A 17,207-nucleotide genomic window follows, 5' to 3' on the forward strand; every position below is an offset into this window, starting at 1 on the left:
CGTTTTCGACACGGCCTGTTCATTAACTCTTGAATCCTCCGCCCACCATACCCAGGAACCGTGTTTCACGTTGGCTTGCCTGGGGTTTCAGGCTGCTTTGTTCCACTCTGCACTCGCGCGTCCCACTCTGTCATAACCTGTATGCAAGTTTTGATACCCGGGGTTGCAAGTCATGAATCTCTTGCGAGCCTTTCTGTCCTTTTTTACAGCCTTTTTTACGATGGGAGCAAAATCATTGATATAGACCTGGGTGCGTGTAATTCAAAAGAAGCAGAAGCTCCTTTTTTTCGGTATAATAGGCGCAGTATAAGATGGGATGGGCTTGTTTATTGCTTACAGCATGTCACGTTTTCGGTTCGGCAATGCTTATGATTGTGTCTTTTTCATCTGAGTGCTTTTATGCGCAGCGAGTGTTGTGTGCTCAATATTTGGTATCTTACATAGGCTGGTTCTACGTATTTTGGACTCTACTCAAGAGAAAAATAAACCATTAGATTAACACCCTGAGGCATAGTGAAGTCTGTTGTTTGCACAACGTCCACCTCTGACTGCTGCGATTGCAAGATTTTTTTCTCTCTTGCGATTCCTTCTCATGCCCATGACTCTCGAACTCCGGACGTTGACGGCAGGGTATGTGACAAGCCGGGAGATGCTTGTCTCGCGTGCGCGACGTAGATCCGTCGAACACCCACGTGCACGCGCAACATGTTCATTTTTTCTTCACGCGCCATTGACGACACCTCTCACGCAAAGTACTCTCCGTACAGTCAGCCAAATCGCACCAGGGCGAAACCAGCAATGGCGATTCAAACCCTTGGGATGTCGTCGGGTTTGGCAGTGAGATTGGGCTGCGTGCAACGTCGATCTCTCAACGCAGCAACGCGTAATCGTCTGGGCGCCCGCCACCCCCCGCGAACCCAGACTGTTCAAATGTGGTATAGGGGGGGCGCGTGGCAAGTTGAGGCTAGATTTTTTTTAATCTGCCCGACACGTCGTCGTCGACCGGAGTTTCGGACACTCGATCGATCGTTTTGCTGGTGTGTGGTACACAGTGTATCTGACATACAATCACTCCCGATCTGATGTGCGATTGTGTCTAGAGTTTCGCGGGGCAGGGATGCGGATTCTCAAGTGAGGTCGACTTGAGCTTGTTCAGGCAGGTGGGTTTGGCAGGGAGATTTGAGAGGGACGACGGGAAGTGGAGGGCGTGATGGGTTGCTGGGATAGTGCTTGTGTGTGGGTGTGGCCGAGGGGGGAGTGGGGACTGTTGGAATTGGGATGGGGACTGGACTTATGTCAGCGTGTGTTGAGTAGGGTAGGTAGAGGAAGGGAAGCTGGGATGATGTGGTTATGAGGTTGGAGTCAGTTGGAGATGGGAATTAGTCACTTTGGAAAACACTGGATGCTCGTCTTCCCTTGATGATATGCCCAGGTGTAATATAGTATGCATGTGTTTTGAGATAGTAATGCGCTCGCTGACTGCGATGAATGCCTTGCGCTGCTCTCGAGTCACTCCCAAGTCCTCGTATCGAAGTCAAAACTTGCGTTGCAAGTAATAATGCTGTTCGTAAACGCAACGCAACGCGGTCCAGTGTCTCTTCAACTCCCAAGAAAGAACTCCAGCACCAAACCTCTCGAATCCCACGCCCCATTCACAATGCCCCATTTCCACCCTACCCTCAACCGTCCTCTCAACTCATCCCTCACCCTCCCCCAAACCCCCTCACCTCCTCGCCTTCCAACTCCCATCTTTCCGGATATCATAGTCTGCGCCTCACTCGTCAGCCCCATCTCCTCATGATTCCACACAATACCGCCAACAAGATCCTACTCACCAATATCCACCTCCGAATCATCATCCTCAACAATACCCTGCAACCGCGCCTTGCGATCTCCGGTGCTTCGAAGTTGCGACCACTCTTTAAACGACCCGGGCTCGGCGAGTGCGTCCACGCTGTCCTCATCAGGCGGTGAGGGTGTGAGACTCATACGTCGCATGTCGTCTGGCAGGCGTGCGGATTCGATGTGGTCGGCCTCTTCAATGGCGAGTTCCGTCTCGAATTCTTCGGTCGAATCGAACATGTCTTGGATCTTGCCCTTTGCAGCGACGGCGGCGCGGCGCTTGATGAACTGCGGGATGGTGGCCTTCTTAACAGTCTTTCGAGCTGCGAGGCGCCTGGGCTCAGTGGGAGGGCGGGCAGCGGGTTTGGAAGGGATGGCCACGGTTTTGCCGAGAGTGGGAGCGAATTTGAAGCCATAGCCTTTTCTGCCCATGACTTTCTGCATGCGAGGCTTGGGTTTCGCAGCGACCTCAGCTCCGTCATTAGTCTTAGTCTTCTTCGCTGTATGTGCGTGCTTCATAGGCTTGGGCTGCTCGCCGTCAATCGGGGAGGCGTTCTCCGAGGGGGCGTAGTCCGACTGTGAGTCAGAGTCCTCGTCGCTGCTCATGCTGATCACCATTGGACGCTTACGAGACTGTGTGGCGCCGGTTTGTCTAGAGATAGCAGAGGGGCGAGACGAGGCAGAAGCACCTGGCTGATCACGAGGGCTGGCCGGGAGAGTGTAGCTTGACGCACGTGAGTCTGTAGTGCCGGCTCGTACGTGGCGAGCTCCAGCGGCGATGGGCTGACGGACTGTGCTAGGAGCAGCACTTGCTGGCAGACTTGGCATCTTGAAGCTAGGCGATAGTGTTGAGACATTATGCTGGCGATGTGCAACGGGCTCCGAGACTACTGAGGCGTGTGATGGCGGTGGGCTCGGAAGCTGTCTAGTCTGTTTTCGCGGAGTTTGAGCTTCGGCTCCGGTCGTAGTGAAGGGGTTGGCATTGCTAGAATCGACTCGCTCGAACTGCGGGGGCTGGATTGCTGGGGCTGATGACGATGATGGGGAGACTGGTATTGAGTTAACTATAAGGTGCTGAGTTGGCATAAAAGAAATCTTACCTTCAGTGGCCTCAGACATAGGCGCATCATGCATTTCGACATTCGTCTTTCCGACCGCTCCATCATAATGACTGCCCGGTACGTCACTGTTGTGGCTACTCTGCCGAACACTGTCATCCCTCAATACAACTGAGCGCTCGCGCTGCTGATTCCGTGTCCCAAGATTGGCCCATGGAAGCGACTTGGACTCAGACGCAGGTGACAATAATCGAGGTGAAGGCCACTTCTGAACAGGAGAGGATGCACGAGGAGCTACACTCGCTAGGCGACCCGTGACGCCTACCGATGGTCTGTCCGTCGCAGCGTTACTGTAGAAAGGCGATGAGCCAAGGGGCGCATTCGGCATCGCGCTTGCAACTCTGTTCATGAAGCCCGCTGTCGAGTGATCTGGACCTGGAACACACGATGGTGCGCGGGAGCCGAACATCCTAGGTGACCCGAACTGTCGTGTCGCCGTAGAAGCTCGGTGCGGTGAAGGTGAAGCAGGTTCTGGGTCAGGCGTCTTGGGAGTCGACATGTCCATCTTCGCGAAGGGGCTTGCAAGGTTCGGGCTGCTGAATTCATTTTTGATGGTTGTTCGAACGGGAGTGGACTAGATTTCACTGTTAGTAAGCGTGTACATGGCAGATAGAGTAGTCGAAACATACAAAGGCCTTCGACGAACTGCCACCGAACAGCTCAAGAGTAGCTTCAGGAATCGAGAAAGGATCGCTTGACTGCACCTGACCCCCATCGATGGCCATGGCATCCTCGATGGTAGCATTTCGGGCGTTTGATGGTTTTGCAGCCGGCTTCTGGGCAGTCTTCTTTTGCACGATTGGCTGCTTCTTGGTGACATTCGGATCGTCGTCATCGTCAGAGCAGAGGTCGATAACCTCAGGCTGGCCCGAATTACGATTCAGGCCCGCCCGCTGTGTCGGTCTCTTCGGAGCAGGTGGCACATCCGCATAGCGTGGGTGTTGAGTTGGTCGCGCAGGGGTGACAGGTGGCCGTACCGACATTCGCGGAGTCGCTGGGCGGGAAGCTGGTGGAGCAATCTTCTTGGACGGCGCTACACTACCTATTGGTGTTTGTGTGCGAGCAAACTTCGCCTTCGTTCCGGCTCTTACAGCCCCAGTCTGTGTGTTCTTGCTCCAGAATTCACTCTCTTCCTTGCTGTGCAGTGCGAGCAAGTCCTTCCTCTGACGATCGACTCGAGCCTCGAACTCCTCTCGGTTTCGATTGACCATGGCTTGGAATGTGTTGGACTCATTCTGGTGCTTCTGGCGGAGCTCGAGCCACTTGGGATTGACCTCCGGGGAGACGTCTTGCGCTGATGGGGTCATGCTGAGCTGCTGAATGCCCGCAATGTGTTGGGATGATGTTGCGACGATGTCACCAAAATGCTTGGTTGATGTGGAGATAATAGAGGCGTTGAGAGAAGTAGAGTCTAACAACGAGAGAGGTGGCGGCTCAAGGTAGTTTATACTGAGGCGTGGGCGCTAATACAGGTGAAGGTGGCGGCCAAATACCTGGTAAAGGCAGATCGGCGGTGAGCGCCAAAGTTGGTAGTATCCAGGTGAGAGAGACGACTGTGCCGGCTGCAGCGTTTGAGAAAGAAGGCTCATTGCCTGTGGGGTAAATAGCCAAGGTGACCTGTAAACATTTGTGGAAAATGGAATGTGTTATAGGATGATTCAAGAAAATATGAAGGGTAGGTTTAGGAAAGAGGTGCACCATTGGCAGGCACAAACACCGCGAGATATGACATCTCCAATATGGTTTGTCCACGAAAGCATGAATTGTTTGTCCGTCCATGCGCCGAATCTGATGTAAAGGTATAATGACAAATAGTATACACTCCAATTGCCCCACGATCGTCTAGAAACCAGGAGGATTGAGTCTCTGGCTGACTCTCGTCCACTTCGGTACCTCTGCTTGATGTTAGCCATGTCTTATGCCTCTCCAACACACGCTCGGTCTTCAACGTACTGTGTATTCCCTTCCTATACCTCTTGACTTTGCGGTCAAAGACGGAGTATTTGTCCTTTGGCAGCATCTCTTCCTCGGTCGGCATCTCGACTTTCCACCTCTCCACCTTCTTCATGCTTTGTCCTTTTCGTGCGAGCGCATTATCGAGAGTTGCAACTATCGAGTCGACATGACGGAGACGCTCGCGCTGGCGGTACTTTTGGTGTCTGGACAGGCGCCATGGGACTTTCCTGTAGAATGTTAGACCTGCATCGTCGTATGGAGGCGCTGGAGGGTGGCAATTGTGCGCAATTGCACGTATCACAGGACACGTACCATAGCAGACCGCCCGATAGCGGATTTGTGAGACGAAAGGCACCGAACATCGTGGCCGTGTGCGATTGCGATGCTGGACGTCGTGTGCTTCACGATGTGATGTTCTGAAAAGACTCCCGCGGACTTTCTTGGCATGCATCCATGCTAGCGTGGGGAAGCTCACTACTCCACCAACATTCCGCGACACCAATACCGAGCTTCACTACGGACTGGACTGCGAAAAGCTGGGACGCAGAGGTCACAGGGCGAATGAAGAAATAGCGTGGAACCAGATCACTGAAGACAACCTCAACACGACCACCCGACCAGCTCCTACGACACACCCACCTCGCACCCACCCTCAACCTCCCCGCAAACACACCCCCCACAGGCCAAAATGTCCTACACATTTTCCATCCTCTCCCCCCTCGACGTCCCCCTCTTCACCCACGACTTCGGCACCTCGCGCTCCGGCGGCGACGGCGTCGCGCGCTACACGCCCTCCGAGCGCGCCATGGTACCCTTCATCCTCCACTCCTCGCTCGACATAGTCGAAGAAGTGCAATGGGGCCCCTCGACCTCCTCAGGCTCGGCACCCATGTATCTCAAACACATCGACAAGTACCAAAACAGTTTTGTGTCGTGCTGGATCACGGGCGGAAACACGCGCTTCCTCCTACTCACCAGGCCGCGGGATGAGAGTCTTGGGCTGGTCAGTGGGGGAGGGGCGAGCAAGGGGAGTTTAGCGGGTGGAAGGGCGGCGATGGGGAGTGGGGGTTTGTACAATCCGAGTGCGCCGGCGACGGAGGAGGCGGTGAAGAATTTCTTCGTGGATGTGTATGAGGCGTGGTTGAAGACTATTATGAATCCGTTCTTTGCGGTCGGGAATGGCGATGTGGTTAAGAGTCCGGTCTTTAGGCAGAGGGTGGCGACGGCGGCGAAGAAGTATCTTTGAAGAGGGGATGAGATTGGGATATTGGTTATGAAAAGAGCTGTGGAATATACAGTGTCGTGGCACTGACACTAGTACTGGAAAATATAATGCGTCTGCTGCGGTCGTTGGGTAGAGCTCGGCACGGATATGTCGTACAGCAACGTACTACCAGCGCCGTATGTTGGAGCTGCACGATCAAGGCAGCAATCGAGGAATGGTGAGCCGCACTCGGAGGAAGAACCGCTACATAGTGTAAGAACGAGCTCATGGGCATGATGAAATGCTGATTCACAAGGTAGCTTCGCAGTGAAGTACAAGAATGATTAATGAAGCCACGACTATGAACACATCAAGCACGCCACGGAACAAAATGGGAACTGTCAAGCCTATCAAAACCTTTGCATGGACCGTGTAGAAATTACTAGTCTGAGGATATCAAGGACCCAACCTAATCCTCCCTTCATCAAGAGCTCCGTCCATTCTCTACCTGACCTCCATTCCTGCCGCACTAATCGCCTCTTCCGTCGCCCGACTCTGCGTTCCAGCCTTCCTCTCTCCAAAGTTATGTAACCGCTCTCCGATAAGATACACCTCATCCCTCACTACAAGTCTCCAGCGCGTCAACATCCTGACCGCCTCTTTGCTCGCCCACATGGCCACGATGCTGAGTCCGACAGCTGGGAAGCTGAAGCGCCAGACCATGTTACGCGTCTGCTCGGACGCTCCAGCGTACATGGTGTAAGATGTCGTGTATGCAAGTGAAGAGGGAACAGCAATGGCGATGAGCCACAGGGCTGCGATTGGAAGTAGGAAGCAGCGCGTTGCGATGCGTGCATTGGGGTAGAGGTATCCGTCAGCGATGACCGCATTGAAAGCTCGGGCGGGACGAGACTGGCGATTCGCAAAGATCATCTGAGCAGCAACGCGCGAGTACAAGAAGCCTAGGCTCCAGTCTTGGATGAGGTGCACAACGTGGGGTTCTCCGGGGCCCAGGTAGGCATGTAGTGGCATGAGGAAGTAAAGTTCAATGAGGATAGCGAATGCGAGGGGAATAGCGAATACAAGACCGAACCAAACGTACGTGAAGCGAAGGACACGCAGGCCGACACGGGAAGTTGTGGTGGCGATCGTTTGGAGTGTTGCGAGTGGTGACGGGACCGGCTGGTTGAGGCTCGAGATGAAATTGTACGCGTGGTAGCCAGAGTAAGCGATACTGCCCAGTGTGTACACGCCAAGCGAGAAGGCGTGTATATCGTTCATCTCGACTGTATCTGGGAGTACGAGAGAGAATAGATACCGACCCAGGAGCATAGGCAGAATTGTGACACCAACGCCACTCAGACCCATCAGTATCCATATTGTGATGACGAATGCGAAGATGCGAACACGGAACCAGTTCGGAATGTAGACCATGGTCACCAGATCCGAGTTGTGGACGCCGCCCACAGTGACTCCATCTCGGCGCACGTTGTTGTGATCGACATCAACAAAGACAGGTTGACCTTTGGGAATGCGGGCTTGATCCGATGCAGGAGCACGGACATATCGACCGTTCTTTGGTGCCCCGAAGGCAATCGTGCCACCAAAGAGGAAACTGTGGAGCTTCAAGATGCGAGCACATTTCATGAAGCACCATTTGTATATGGCATGTATGCTGTCGCTCGGCTTGTACGCCTTGATGATAACAGGAGTCAAGAAGTTGATAGAAGAGGAGATCCAATGGAAATTCAAGAGATGGAGCCTCGGTCGTCCAATGGATTGGGAGCACACCAGATGTTGCACGGCTAAGGGTCCAGACAACACCTCCAAGGCAGACAATGACCAGTGCGCCATACACCAAAGCGCTGAATGCTATCTTGCGCAGCTGAGTAGTGACACTGCGCTCGAGAACGTCGCGGACGGGATGGAACGTCGGATCGTCTGGATCGCGAATAAAGTAGAGTACGCCCTTGCGCATGATCTTGCGGCACATAGAGACGAACAATGCGAAGTGGAACATGTAACAGGTGCCAATGAACCAATGTACGAAGCCAGATGTCCATGGACTATTACAAGCAAATTGCCAGCGAGTATAGAGGGTAGCGTTCTTGAAGAGTGGGAGCATGGCGAGATCGAGGAGAAGACCACAGTACAGTGGAAAAGCCAGCATCTCTATGCTGATGATCAAGATGACCTTGAGCACCCCACCGGCTTGTTGTAGAACATCAGAAATGATGCGCTCGATCCTCTGACCCTGTTGCGAGGTGCTGAAAGATGATCCGCGTTTGAGGTATACAGCGCCAGCCACTGCAAAAGAGGCGTAGCCAGCGAAGATGGCGACCATGCGATCACTGGCTGTCCAGCGCTCCACTGCAGTGTAATCAGCAGTTGCACTGTGGCCCAAGTCCACATCAAGAGTGATCTTGTATGATTTTGAGGTCCAGATGAAAGATACTAGGCTGCTGAGATGAGTGTATAGCCATACCACTCCAATCTGGAGGACCTGGGGTAGTCCGGAAATGGTCCTCCATAGGAATTTGATAGGGGAATCGGAGGACGCCTGCTCCAGGAACGTATTTGCAAAAGCACTCGTTTCGTTCAGCGCAGCTGATGTAGAATTCTGGAGTGCCCGCAGTGCCATATGGGAGTTGACCGATAGTCTGAAATAGTCCGGCCGGGGTGTCAACGGAGACTGTACAAACACCTTCGCAATACGATCCATGGCGCCCTCTGCAAGAGTTCGCATGGTGGCCGACATGGAGGCCAGCCGACTGTCCACAGACTGAGGGAAATTGCCTTTCGCACAAAGATGTACAGCCGTCGAGACTAGCTGTGAACCCCAATACGTAATGCCAGCCATGACCACTAGTGCAAGATCTACAATCAGGTCCGTCACCGTGGCAATGAGCTGCAACGGGAGCTTGACAAGAAGTGCGACAGGGCTGCCCATGAATAGAATGACTACTTTGCCCCACAGGTAAGGCAACCATACGGCGCAGGCCAAAGTGGCGGAGATCAGCACTGCACTGAACAGGACATTCTGGAAAAGTCCAATGATTGGACCTTGCATGCCAATGAGCTCAAGGATACCTTCAAGGTCCTCTGCGTCTTCTATTGCTTCTTGGTCGTTGACATCGATGCCAGCTCGGGCAGCGGCAGCAGCAACGTCAGGATCCGGGGCTGGAGGCTCAACGGGAACTTGTGGCTCATTCCCTGCAAAAGGCACAAACGGAGCCTCGTCCGCAAGGTCGCGAACTACGTGCTCGTCGTTTCTGGGCTCTTCCGCTGCAGGTACGGCAGGTGCAACGTCACCAAACATCCATTCCAACGCCTGATCTATCACACCTGGCTGTGGCTGTGGCAGCAGAACAGCTCCAGCCTGAGGCCCAGACGTCTCACCCGAAGTTGGAGCGGCGGTAGCCTCTTCTTGACCTGACTGTTCTTCCTCAGAGTCTGGAAAATCGAAAGAGGCCTCTGACCCTTGTTGCGACTTTGCAGAAGAGGCGTCGATGTCGGAAGTCGTCTCTACCGCGTTCGCAACTGGTGTATGCAGGTCGTTGTTCTCTTGAAGATCAGGCTCGGATAGAAATGCGCCCGTTTCATCATCGGCTTTGGCCTTGCCCTTGTCTCGCGACCTACCTCCTTCCAGCACTTGGTCGGAGTCGGTATCTGCGACAACATCGGCAACTTGTTGCCAGCTTTCACCACTATGCTCACTATCTTGCCCCTCTGCGTCTTCAGGATATTCGTCCTCCCAAGAGTTGGGAATGTCAACTGTCCCAGCATTGGTGCCTTGCGGTCTCTGTGGAACGTTCTCGAACGACCAGTCGTTGCCCTCTTCTAGGCTGCGCCGAATCCCAGTGGCAACAAATGACTGGTCCCTTTCTGGCATAAGTGGTCTTTGTGAAGATTCAAGCATTCTGGATGATTCAGCATTACTAGCTTCAGTCGTCGGCTTCGCAGATTGAAGTGAGTTGCTTCCGGGTGGTGCGTTGACTGCGTCGCGAGACGATTCTCCAGCTTCATGGTCAGAGGAGCGAGGGTTGTCCCGTCGAGCGACTGTGTTCGCAGGTCTGAAGAGATCATCTGGGTCTCTGGGGGCGGGTGCAGTATCCGTAGTCTGAATGGCCTCATAGTGAGCTGCCTGTGCTGCCTCATTATCGTTATCGTCATCATCGCTATCCTCCTCTTCCTCGTCATCATCTTCATTGTTGTCCTCCGGAACATTCTGGGCCCCCGCTTCATGATCTGCAGCCAGTTGTGCAGCCGCATTGTCGCGAAGTGCAACCATGTTGATCACTGGTTGTTGTTGGACGACCCATTCCCGAATAAGGAATATCAATATGAATGCCACAACGACTAGTAAGGTAATGATTTGACCTTCTAGCACATCGATGATGAAACGGTTTGCAGTCTGCGAATCGAACCAGTTGAAGAAGGGCACGTCCGACAATAAAGAAGGACTTCGGATACCAAGCGGGTCGGAGGTCGCGTTAATGGACGTCTGGTTGACATGGGGTACTGATAGGGACGCGAGTGGCAATGGAAAGCCAAAGAGCAGGCGCTTAGTAAAAGTCCAGACGGCAAGCTCGGGGGCCGATGCGTTATAGGAACCGAATGGCACCGAGAGGAAAGAATCCGACGATGAGCGGCTCTCGTTAGCAGCAGTGCTGATCTTGTCGGCTGGAGCGCGAAAGGCACTCATGTTGAAGGAAGTGAGCCTGGAGTTCTCTACTGCCTCTGTCGACTCCAAGTACATGTCATGCGACCATCCCCCGTCACCGACCCAGAAAAGGCTTCGCCAGACCACGCGCATACACCACGGAAGGACGAGCAGCCAGACGCAAGCGACCAGTACCGCCCGACACCAGGTCAGGAACATGTTGACGACGTGCAGGGCGGCACGGCGCATGAAGACGGCGGTCGGGATGCGGTTCGGCATGCCTGGGTGGTAGAGCTTGGTGAAGCGAAACGAAGTCTTGCACAGCTCGCAATGCTTCTTCTGTGTATGGGACAGCCACTCCATGAGGCACTCCTGGTGGACATACTTGATGCTGCCACTGCACTTGCACGGGTAGAACAGAGGCTCGTCCACAGATCCCTCACCACGGCATATGCGGCATGAGTCTGCGTCTTCTTTGTCGGCGGTCTTGGGTCTGGGGTCGTCTTCTTCATGGGTGAGGGACGCGTCGGTGGCTTCAATAACTGTGTCGTGCACTTCATCGAGACGGTGCGCATGCGCGGATACAGCGTCGTCCGTCGCCATATTTGGTGGACTGCCAGGTCGTGACCTAGGCTGATGTGTTGCGGTGGCAAGAAATTGGTTGGGGGTGTGGGCGGAGGTCCGCGGTTGGGGTGATTCAAGAAGGCATGTAGAGGGACCGCGGAGCTGCTAGCTATTTTGTACGGCGAGGCGTGGGTCGGTATAGAATACGACGGTGAGCGGCGTGGGTCGTGAAGGCGTAGTATTAGGTGCCAGATAGGGTGAATGGTATGTATACAGAGAAGGCGCAACGAGGTGTTGGTCGGCGGTGCAAACGCGGCGCCAGCGCGGAGGTGGTGATGTCCACGGGCGGGTCGCCGCTGCCGGAGTTGGTTTCTTGGCACCGAGAGCTTCTACCCGTCTTCCTCGCGCCATAATAATGAAATATGTCTGATAACTTATGGACAATATCTTCTTAGTGCGCCCTGTAGGCCCTCAAGGGTTTTGCGGGCGCTGAACCAAAAGTCTCATGCGCGCGTATACATCCTGGACACGTCGGCACAAGATGGTGCACGGCAGGAGCACGCGAGACCCTGGCAAGAGCGACCCGACAGGCATTATCTGAAGCACGTCGCGAAGCAGCCTGGACTGTGAGGTGATGGCCACCCGTCCAGTCGTACACACATCTCAACAAATATCTGGCCTCGCGCCCACATCTGACCTTGACACAATCCCAGCCTATCAAGCTGTGCCGCAAGCTTTCGTTGCCTTGTTCTCGTTGCTCTTCCCGCGTTCGCACGTGCGATTACATCACTGACGTGCCTGGCTCGGTTGCGCAGAACTCCAGGCGAGCGATCGAATTATTAGCCCTCAACACCAGTGCCATCTTTCACGAGCCAGCGCTGCAAACACTTGTTACCTGCCAGACAGACGCGCATTTAACGTATGCCCAACTCCTTGGGTTCTTGCTGATAGCTCGCTGACACCCTCCAGGCAATACTGAACGTCCACGCACGTCACCGCGATACATAGACAAACACGCGAGCAGCCGCTGCCAGACAATGGCTGCCCAGGCCAACGGTCGGGCCAAAAAGCCTAAGAAGGCGACGTCTACGCCGAATGGGGCGTTGAACGGTACAGCACATATCAATGGCAACGCCGACAAGTCACAATCCTTAGCCATACGATCAAGGAAACCACGGAGAACCATGACGGGCGCTGTCACAAGCATAGTCGCAAGGTACGCGATCTAATACCAAGAGAGATACCAATTTCGTTTTGATGAGGCCATGGACGTTCTCTTGCGTGTTGCAGAGTATGCTGACAGATATTCAGGCTGGTGACATGGTATCTCATCATCACCATGGCCTTTAGGTGCCCATCGTCTTTGACAAAACTGGACGGTTCCTCGCCTCGAGTGTGTGCGCCATACCTGCAAGCACGCTCCTACGCCGCCCCATACCTAGATCCCTACTATCAGACCTATGCAGCGCCGTACGTCGAGAAGGCCAAGCCGTACGCCGACCGATTCGAGAAGCAGGTCTACACCCCAGCGGCGAAGTTCACTGCCGATAAATACGCGACCTATGGCGCACATAGGGTCGAGCAAGCGAAGAAGTATTCCAACGCACAGTGGGACAAGTCAGTCCGACCTCAGCTACAGACGGTCCAGGACAAAGTCAAGGGCCAGTACGACCTGTATCTTGGACCTCACGTCAAAACTGCCTCTGACGCTGCTGCGCCCTACTACGACCAGGCAAAGGCCAGCCTGGAAGAGATTTACCACCTATCGGTTTTGCCCGCGTACGAGGCTTCCCTGCCTTATATGCGCAAGGCTCATACACACGGTCACCACGTGGTCGTCAACTACGTGTTCCCCTATGTTCGCTCGGTCAAGGACGCGACCTTTGCTTTCCTGGTGAGGACTGTATGGCCTCAGGTGCGCGTGCTGTACGGAGACAATGTCGAGCCGCAACTGGTTCGCATATCCGAACGCTTGGGACGCTACCGTGATCAGAAGAAGGTTGAGTCTGTCGTTAATAGCATCGAGTCTGACTTGTAAGTCTTCGAGCGAGAGGGTGCCCTCTATGTACCCCTCCTAACTTGCTACAGCACCACCACTACCGAGTCCACCACAGAGGCACCCGCTATGACAGTTTCCGAAGCTGCGCCAGTTCCAACCACCAAGTCCGGCTGGGGCGTGTTTGACGACCTCTTTGGAGCTGATCCGTCTTCTTCCACGGCCTCTGACGGGGTTGAAACCAAACCGTCTGCTACAAGGCCTGTCAAGTCCCAGCCGACTGGCGAAGAGCTTAAGAAGATGCTCAACGAAGATCTACGGAAGTGGCAGACGAAGTTTGCCACGGCTGCCGACAAGGGCTCCGAGGATTTGGAGCAGCGCGTTGCTGAAATCACAAAACGACAGGTCGAGAGTGGTGTCAAGGGCCATGGCCGCGCGCTTGTCGTAAAGCTGGAAGAAACTGCCGACTCGACCGTCGCGAGCCTCAAGAGCTTCATCAAGCGTACTGTAGAGTCAGTTCCCGAGGATGCTACGGACGAGGACCTTGAGGCGGCGCACGCGAAATGCAGCGCGAAGACACGTGAACTGGGTCTCTCGGTAAAAGAGAGGGCTCAGGATGTCCGCGCCTGGAAAGCCAACTACGATCAAGAGACTGATTCTCTGGTGAAGGCAGCCGTCAAAAGCACTGTTGTAGTGCTTGACAAGATCCATGGTCTTGGTCTGCAGGAGGTAGGCATGCGCTGGGCTTGGCTCGATGGCGTCACTTACCAGGACTGGCAAAATTACCACAAGCTGAGAACTACCCTTGATGAGTGGCAAGCTGAAGTTGAAGCTGTTGGCTCGCAACACGACGGACTCCGCATAGCTCACGAGGAGGCCAAGAAGCTTGAGGACGAGGCCATGGAAGCCTCCACCAGGATGGTCAGCGAGCTCATCCGTTTAAAGGACGTCGCGAAGTGGAAACTGTGGGCTAACGATGCTACTGATGACTTTTCGAATAAGCCTGTACCAGCTCGTGTGTATAAGGCTGCGCAACAGGTGTCATCTCAGGTGTCTGAAGCTATCCAGGGCTCATCAACGCCCATCAGCGAAAGCGTCGCCTCCGCCATTAGCTCTGCCTCATCTCAAGCCTCGGAGGCTATCCAGGCTGCACCATCGCACGCGTCCGAGGCAGCAAGCAGCCTGTCCTCTGGAGCCTCTGAGGCTATTCAGGGCTCATCAACACCTCTGAGCGAGAGTGCCGCTTCTTCTATCGAATCGCTGTCATCTCAGGCCTCTGAGGCGCTCCTGGGTAGCGAAACGCCCATCGCCGAGAGTGTGGCCTCGTCGGTCTCAAGCGCCGCTTCTGCGGCGTACGAGTCGCCAAAGAAGGTTTTTGGTGGAGCCAACGCTCAAATCCTCGCGGAAGCCAAACAGGTCATCTTCGATGAGCCTCTCGACGACGGCGACGACGACGATGATACTGTCGCGAAGTACTCCAGGAAGCTGCAAAATGTTGTCGCAGATGCTGGAGACCGTGCAGAAGAATTGAGCCGTGCTGTCAGCGAGGCCCTTCTAGGTGCAACCAAGACCCAAGGAACCGTCGAATCCGCCACTTCTCTGGCCAGTGAACAATATGAGAGGGCCTTAGCAGCTGCCTCCAGCGTGCTCTACGGTACTCAGCAGCCAGTCGTGGAAAGTGCCACCAGCGTTGCATCGGAGCGATTTGCCCAGGCCGTCACCGCCGCCTCCTACGCCATGTATGGCACTCCGACCCCAACAGCAATCATTCACACAGTCCAAGTTCAGGTATGTGTTTCGAACGTGCCTGAGTATCTCCACGACACTTTTGCGAAGCAAAGGCAGATAATGTTGTCGTGGAGTGCTCTTGGTCTACCTAAGTGCGATGCTGACTATATGTTCTAGGCAAGCTCTCGTTACAGCGACGCACTGCGTCTGGCTAGCGAACAGTACGAGAACGCCAAATCGCAGGTTTCCGTTCTTGCCTCTGGTACACCGAAACCCGCCCATGAATCGCTGCTGTCATACTTCGAGAAGGCGTATAGCGATTCTGTTGATGTTGCAAGCGAGCGTCTATCCGCGGCTTTGCAATACACCGATTCTGTGAAGAGCTACGCGGCTGGCCCTACACAGGGCTACTTCGAGTCAGTCTCATCCATTGCGTCGTCTCGCCTGTCGGATGGCCTAAGTCAAGCTTCTGCCCAGTTCAGCCAACCCACTGGTGGCGCATCGCGTCAGTACTACGAGGCCATCGGACTGGCTCATGCACGCTACTCAGAGTTTGTTGGTGCTGCATCAAGCGCGGTGTATGGCTCTCAGCAAGGTACCGTGGAATCTCTGGCGTCTGTAGCCTCGGCATCCGCAGCATCATTGGCATCTGGAGTATCAAGCTCAGCTCAATCTATCGCCTCCCAAGTAAGCTCGGGTGTAGTTGGCACTGAGACCCCATGGTCCGAGTCAGTCGCCTCCCAGGCCAGCATCAATTGGGAGAGCCTCATCGCTAAAGCCAGCGATCAAGTTTACGGTACGCTCCCAAATTTACTTTCCTTCCAGGGAGTTGTAGAGCACTTTGCGCCACTTTCACGCAAACATCGCGTATTGAATGCGGTGATGTGTTCCAACTCTGTCTAACACGCGTTCATGTTCGCGCTTCCTTCTGCAGGAATTGATTACTGACTTATCTCAGGCAAACCCACACCTTGGGCAGAATCTGTGTACTCGCAGGCCGGTGCCTATGGTGCTCAAGCCACTGTCGCTGCCGCTCAGCAGTATGCCGATGTCTCGGCGCTCATATCAGAGCTTGTCATCGGCAAGGAGCCCGCATTCACTGAGAGCATCATGGTCCGCTTGTCCTCGGCATACTATACCGGTGTCCCAGCTGCTGTTCAATCCGTGCAGTCATATGCTGAGGACAATTTCGATGCCGCCAGTTCCTACGCCGCGGATGCTTACTCCTCTGCATCATCGGTTGTTAGCTCCATCTTCACACCGCCTGCAGCCATTGAGACCATATTGAGCCAGGCCAGCGCACAGCTCGATGCCGCTGTGGACAGTGCCTCCATCGCCGTTTACGGTACACCCAAGGGTGCGGCTGAGCAGGCTAGCGAGTCTGTCGCGAGCGCGTACTCTTCGATACAGTCACAGATCAGCGTGAAGGTCTACGGCACCCAACAGGCCCAGGATAGTTTCACGTCTGCCGCAGCTAGCGCACAGCAGGCTATTAGTCAGGCAATCTTCGGCACTCCCACAGCAGGAGATTACGTTGCTTCAGCCACCAGCGGCGCAGGTAATGTGTACTCGTCCATTGCATCGGTTGCCAGCGAGAATGCAGACTACGCATATTCTGCTGCTAGCGAGCAAGCTTCCAAGGTCGCATCCGCCGCCAGCTCTGCCATCTACGGACCTGAACAGGGCGCCATGGAGTCTGCCAGCAGCCGAATCGCCCTCGCGGTCGAAGCTGCCAACTCCCGCATCAGCGAAATCTACGCCCAGGCTTCCAAGGGCGCCGAAGGTGTTGCCAGCACAGTGAGCAGCGCCGCCACCCAGGCCACTCAGCGCGTCAAGGACGAGTTGTAAACGCACATCTAAGACCTTTCTACAAAGGTCATTGACTAGCGTCAGTAACCAATCAATCGACAACATCGCTCACGGTCTGCAATAGACCGTTGAAAAAGGCGATATTACCCATCTCCCCACCTCCAAGACCCCCAAAGGAACACGTCTACATACGTTCCTGCATCACCACCACTACAGAAAAGTTCACGCCATCACTATCATCCCCCGCCCTACCATCATTCCCCCCCTGAAACGAGGTCTTCAATGTTCCAATATCCCCAGTGTATGTTTATGCATCTCTTTTCCCCG

The 17,207-nt window shown here is 54.5% G+C and overlaps 5 protein-coding genes across 5 annotated transcripts; 2 read left to right on the top strand and 3 right to left on the bottom strand.

Annotated features, from left to right (window-relative positions):
- Window positions 1-1,827: 1,827 nt before the first annotated feature.
- Window positions 1,828-4,267, bottom strand: SNOG_09563 (hypothetical protein; the record flags this gene model as incomplete). Its single annotated transcript, XM_001799800.1, has 3 exons — window positions 1,828-2,891; window positions 2,943-3,534; window positions 3,590-4,267. The coding sequence occupies 3 exons, from the start codon at window positions 4,265-4,267 to the stop codon at window positions 1,828-1,830; spliced, it is 2,334 nt and encodes a 777-aa protein (XP_001799852.1).
- A 433-nt stretch (window positions 4,268-4,700) lies between these two features.
- On the bottom strand, window positions 4,701-5,295 carry SNOG_09564 (hypothetical protein). Its single transcript, XM_001799801.1, has 3 exons — window positions 5,229-5,295; window positions 4,914-5,143; window positions 4,701-4,855 (listed from the first exon to the last, which is right to left on the bottom strand). The coding sequence occupies exons 1-3, from the start codon at window positions 5,276-5,278 to the stop codon at window positions 4,803-4,805; spliced, it is 333 nt and encodes a 110-aa protein (XP_001799853.1). The 5' UTR covers window positions 5,279-5,295; the 3' UTR covers window positions 4,701-4,802.
- Window positions 5,296-5,604: 309 nt separating this feature from the next.
- SNOG_09565 (hypothetical protein) lies at window positions 5,605-6,162 on the top strand (the record flags this gene model as incomplete). Its single annotated transcript, XM_001799802.1, has 1 exon — window positions 5,605-6,162. The coding sequence occupies one exon, from the start codon at window positions 5,605-5,607 to the stop codon at window positions 6,160-6,162; it is 558 nt and encodes a 185-aa protein (XP_001799854.1).
- Window positions 6,163-6,624: 462 nt separating this feature from the next.
- On the bottom strand, window positions 6,625-11,386 carry SNOG_09566 (hypothetical protein; the record flags this gene model as incomplete). The annotated part of the gene is given in 4 exon segments (XM_001799803.1): window positions 6,625-7,925; window positions 7,945-8,574; window positions 8,606-8,812; window positions 8,836-11,386. 4 exon segments carry the CDS (start codon window positions 11,384-11,386, stop codon window positions 6,625-6,627), a joined length of 4,689 nt encoding a protein of 1,562 aa, XP_001799855.1.
- Window positions 11,387-12,686: 1,300 nt separating this feature from the next.
- SNOG_09567 (hypothetical protein) lies at window positions 12,687-16,919 on the top strand (the record flags this gene model as incomplete). Its single annotated transcript, XM_001799804.1, is given in 6 exon segments — window positions 12,687-13,381; window positions 13,436-15,131; window positions 15,249-15,649; window positions 15,694-15,758; window positions 15,775-15,867; window positions 16,051-16,919. 6 exon segments carry the CDS (start codon window positions 12,687-12,689, stop codon window positions 16,917-16,919), a joined length of 3,819 nt encoding a protein of 1,272 aa, XP_001799856.1.
- Window positions 16,920-17,207: the final 288 nt, after the last annotated feature.

Source organism: Parastagonospora nodorum, assembly GCF_000146915.1.
Source record: "Parastagonospora nodorum SN15 chromosome Unknown scaffold_15, whole genome shotgun sequence".
In the NCBI taxonomy this organism is placed as follows: Eukaryota; Fungi; Ascomycota; class Dothideomycetes; order Pleosporales; family Phaeosphaeriaceae; genus Parastagonospora; species Parastagonospora nodorum.

Coding starts and splice junctions, on each gene's coding strand:
- SNOG_09564 (XM_001799801.1), bottom strand. CDS start 5,278: ATGTTCGGTGCCTTTCGTCTCACAAATCCGCTATCGGGCGGTCTGCTA. Junction 5,144..5,228: donor CTATCGGGCGGTCTGCTATG/GTACGTGTCCTG, acceptor AACATTCTACAG/GAAAGTCCCATGGCGCCTGT. Junction 4,856..4,913: donor GTATAGGAAGGGAATACACA/GTACGTTGAAGA, acceptor AACATCAAGCAG/AGGTACCGAAGTGGACGAGA.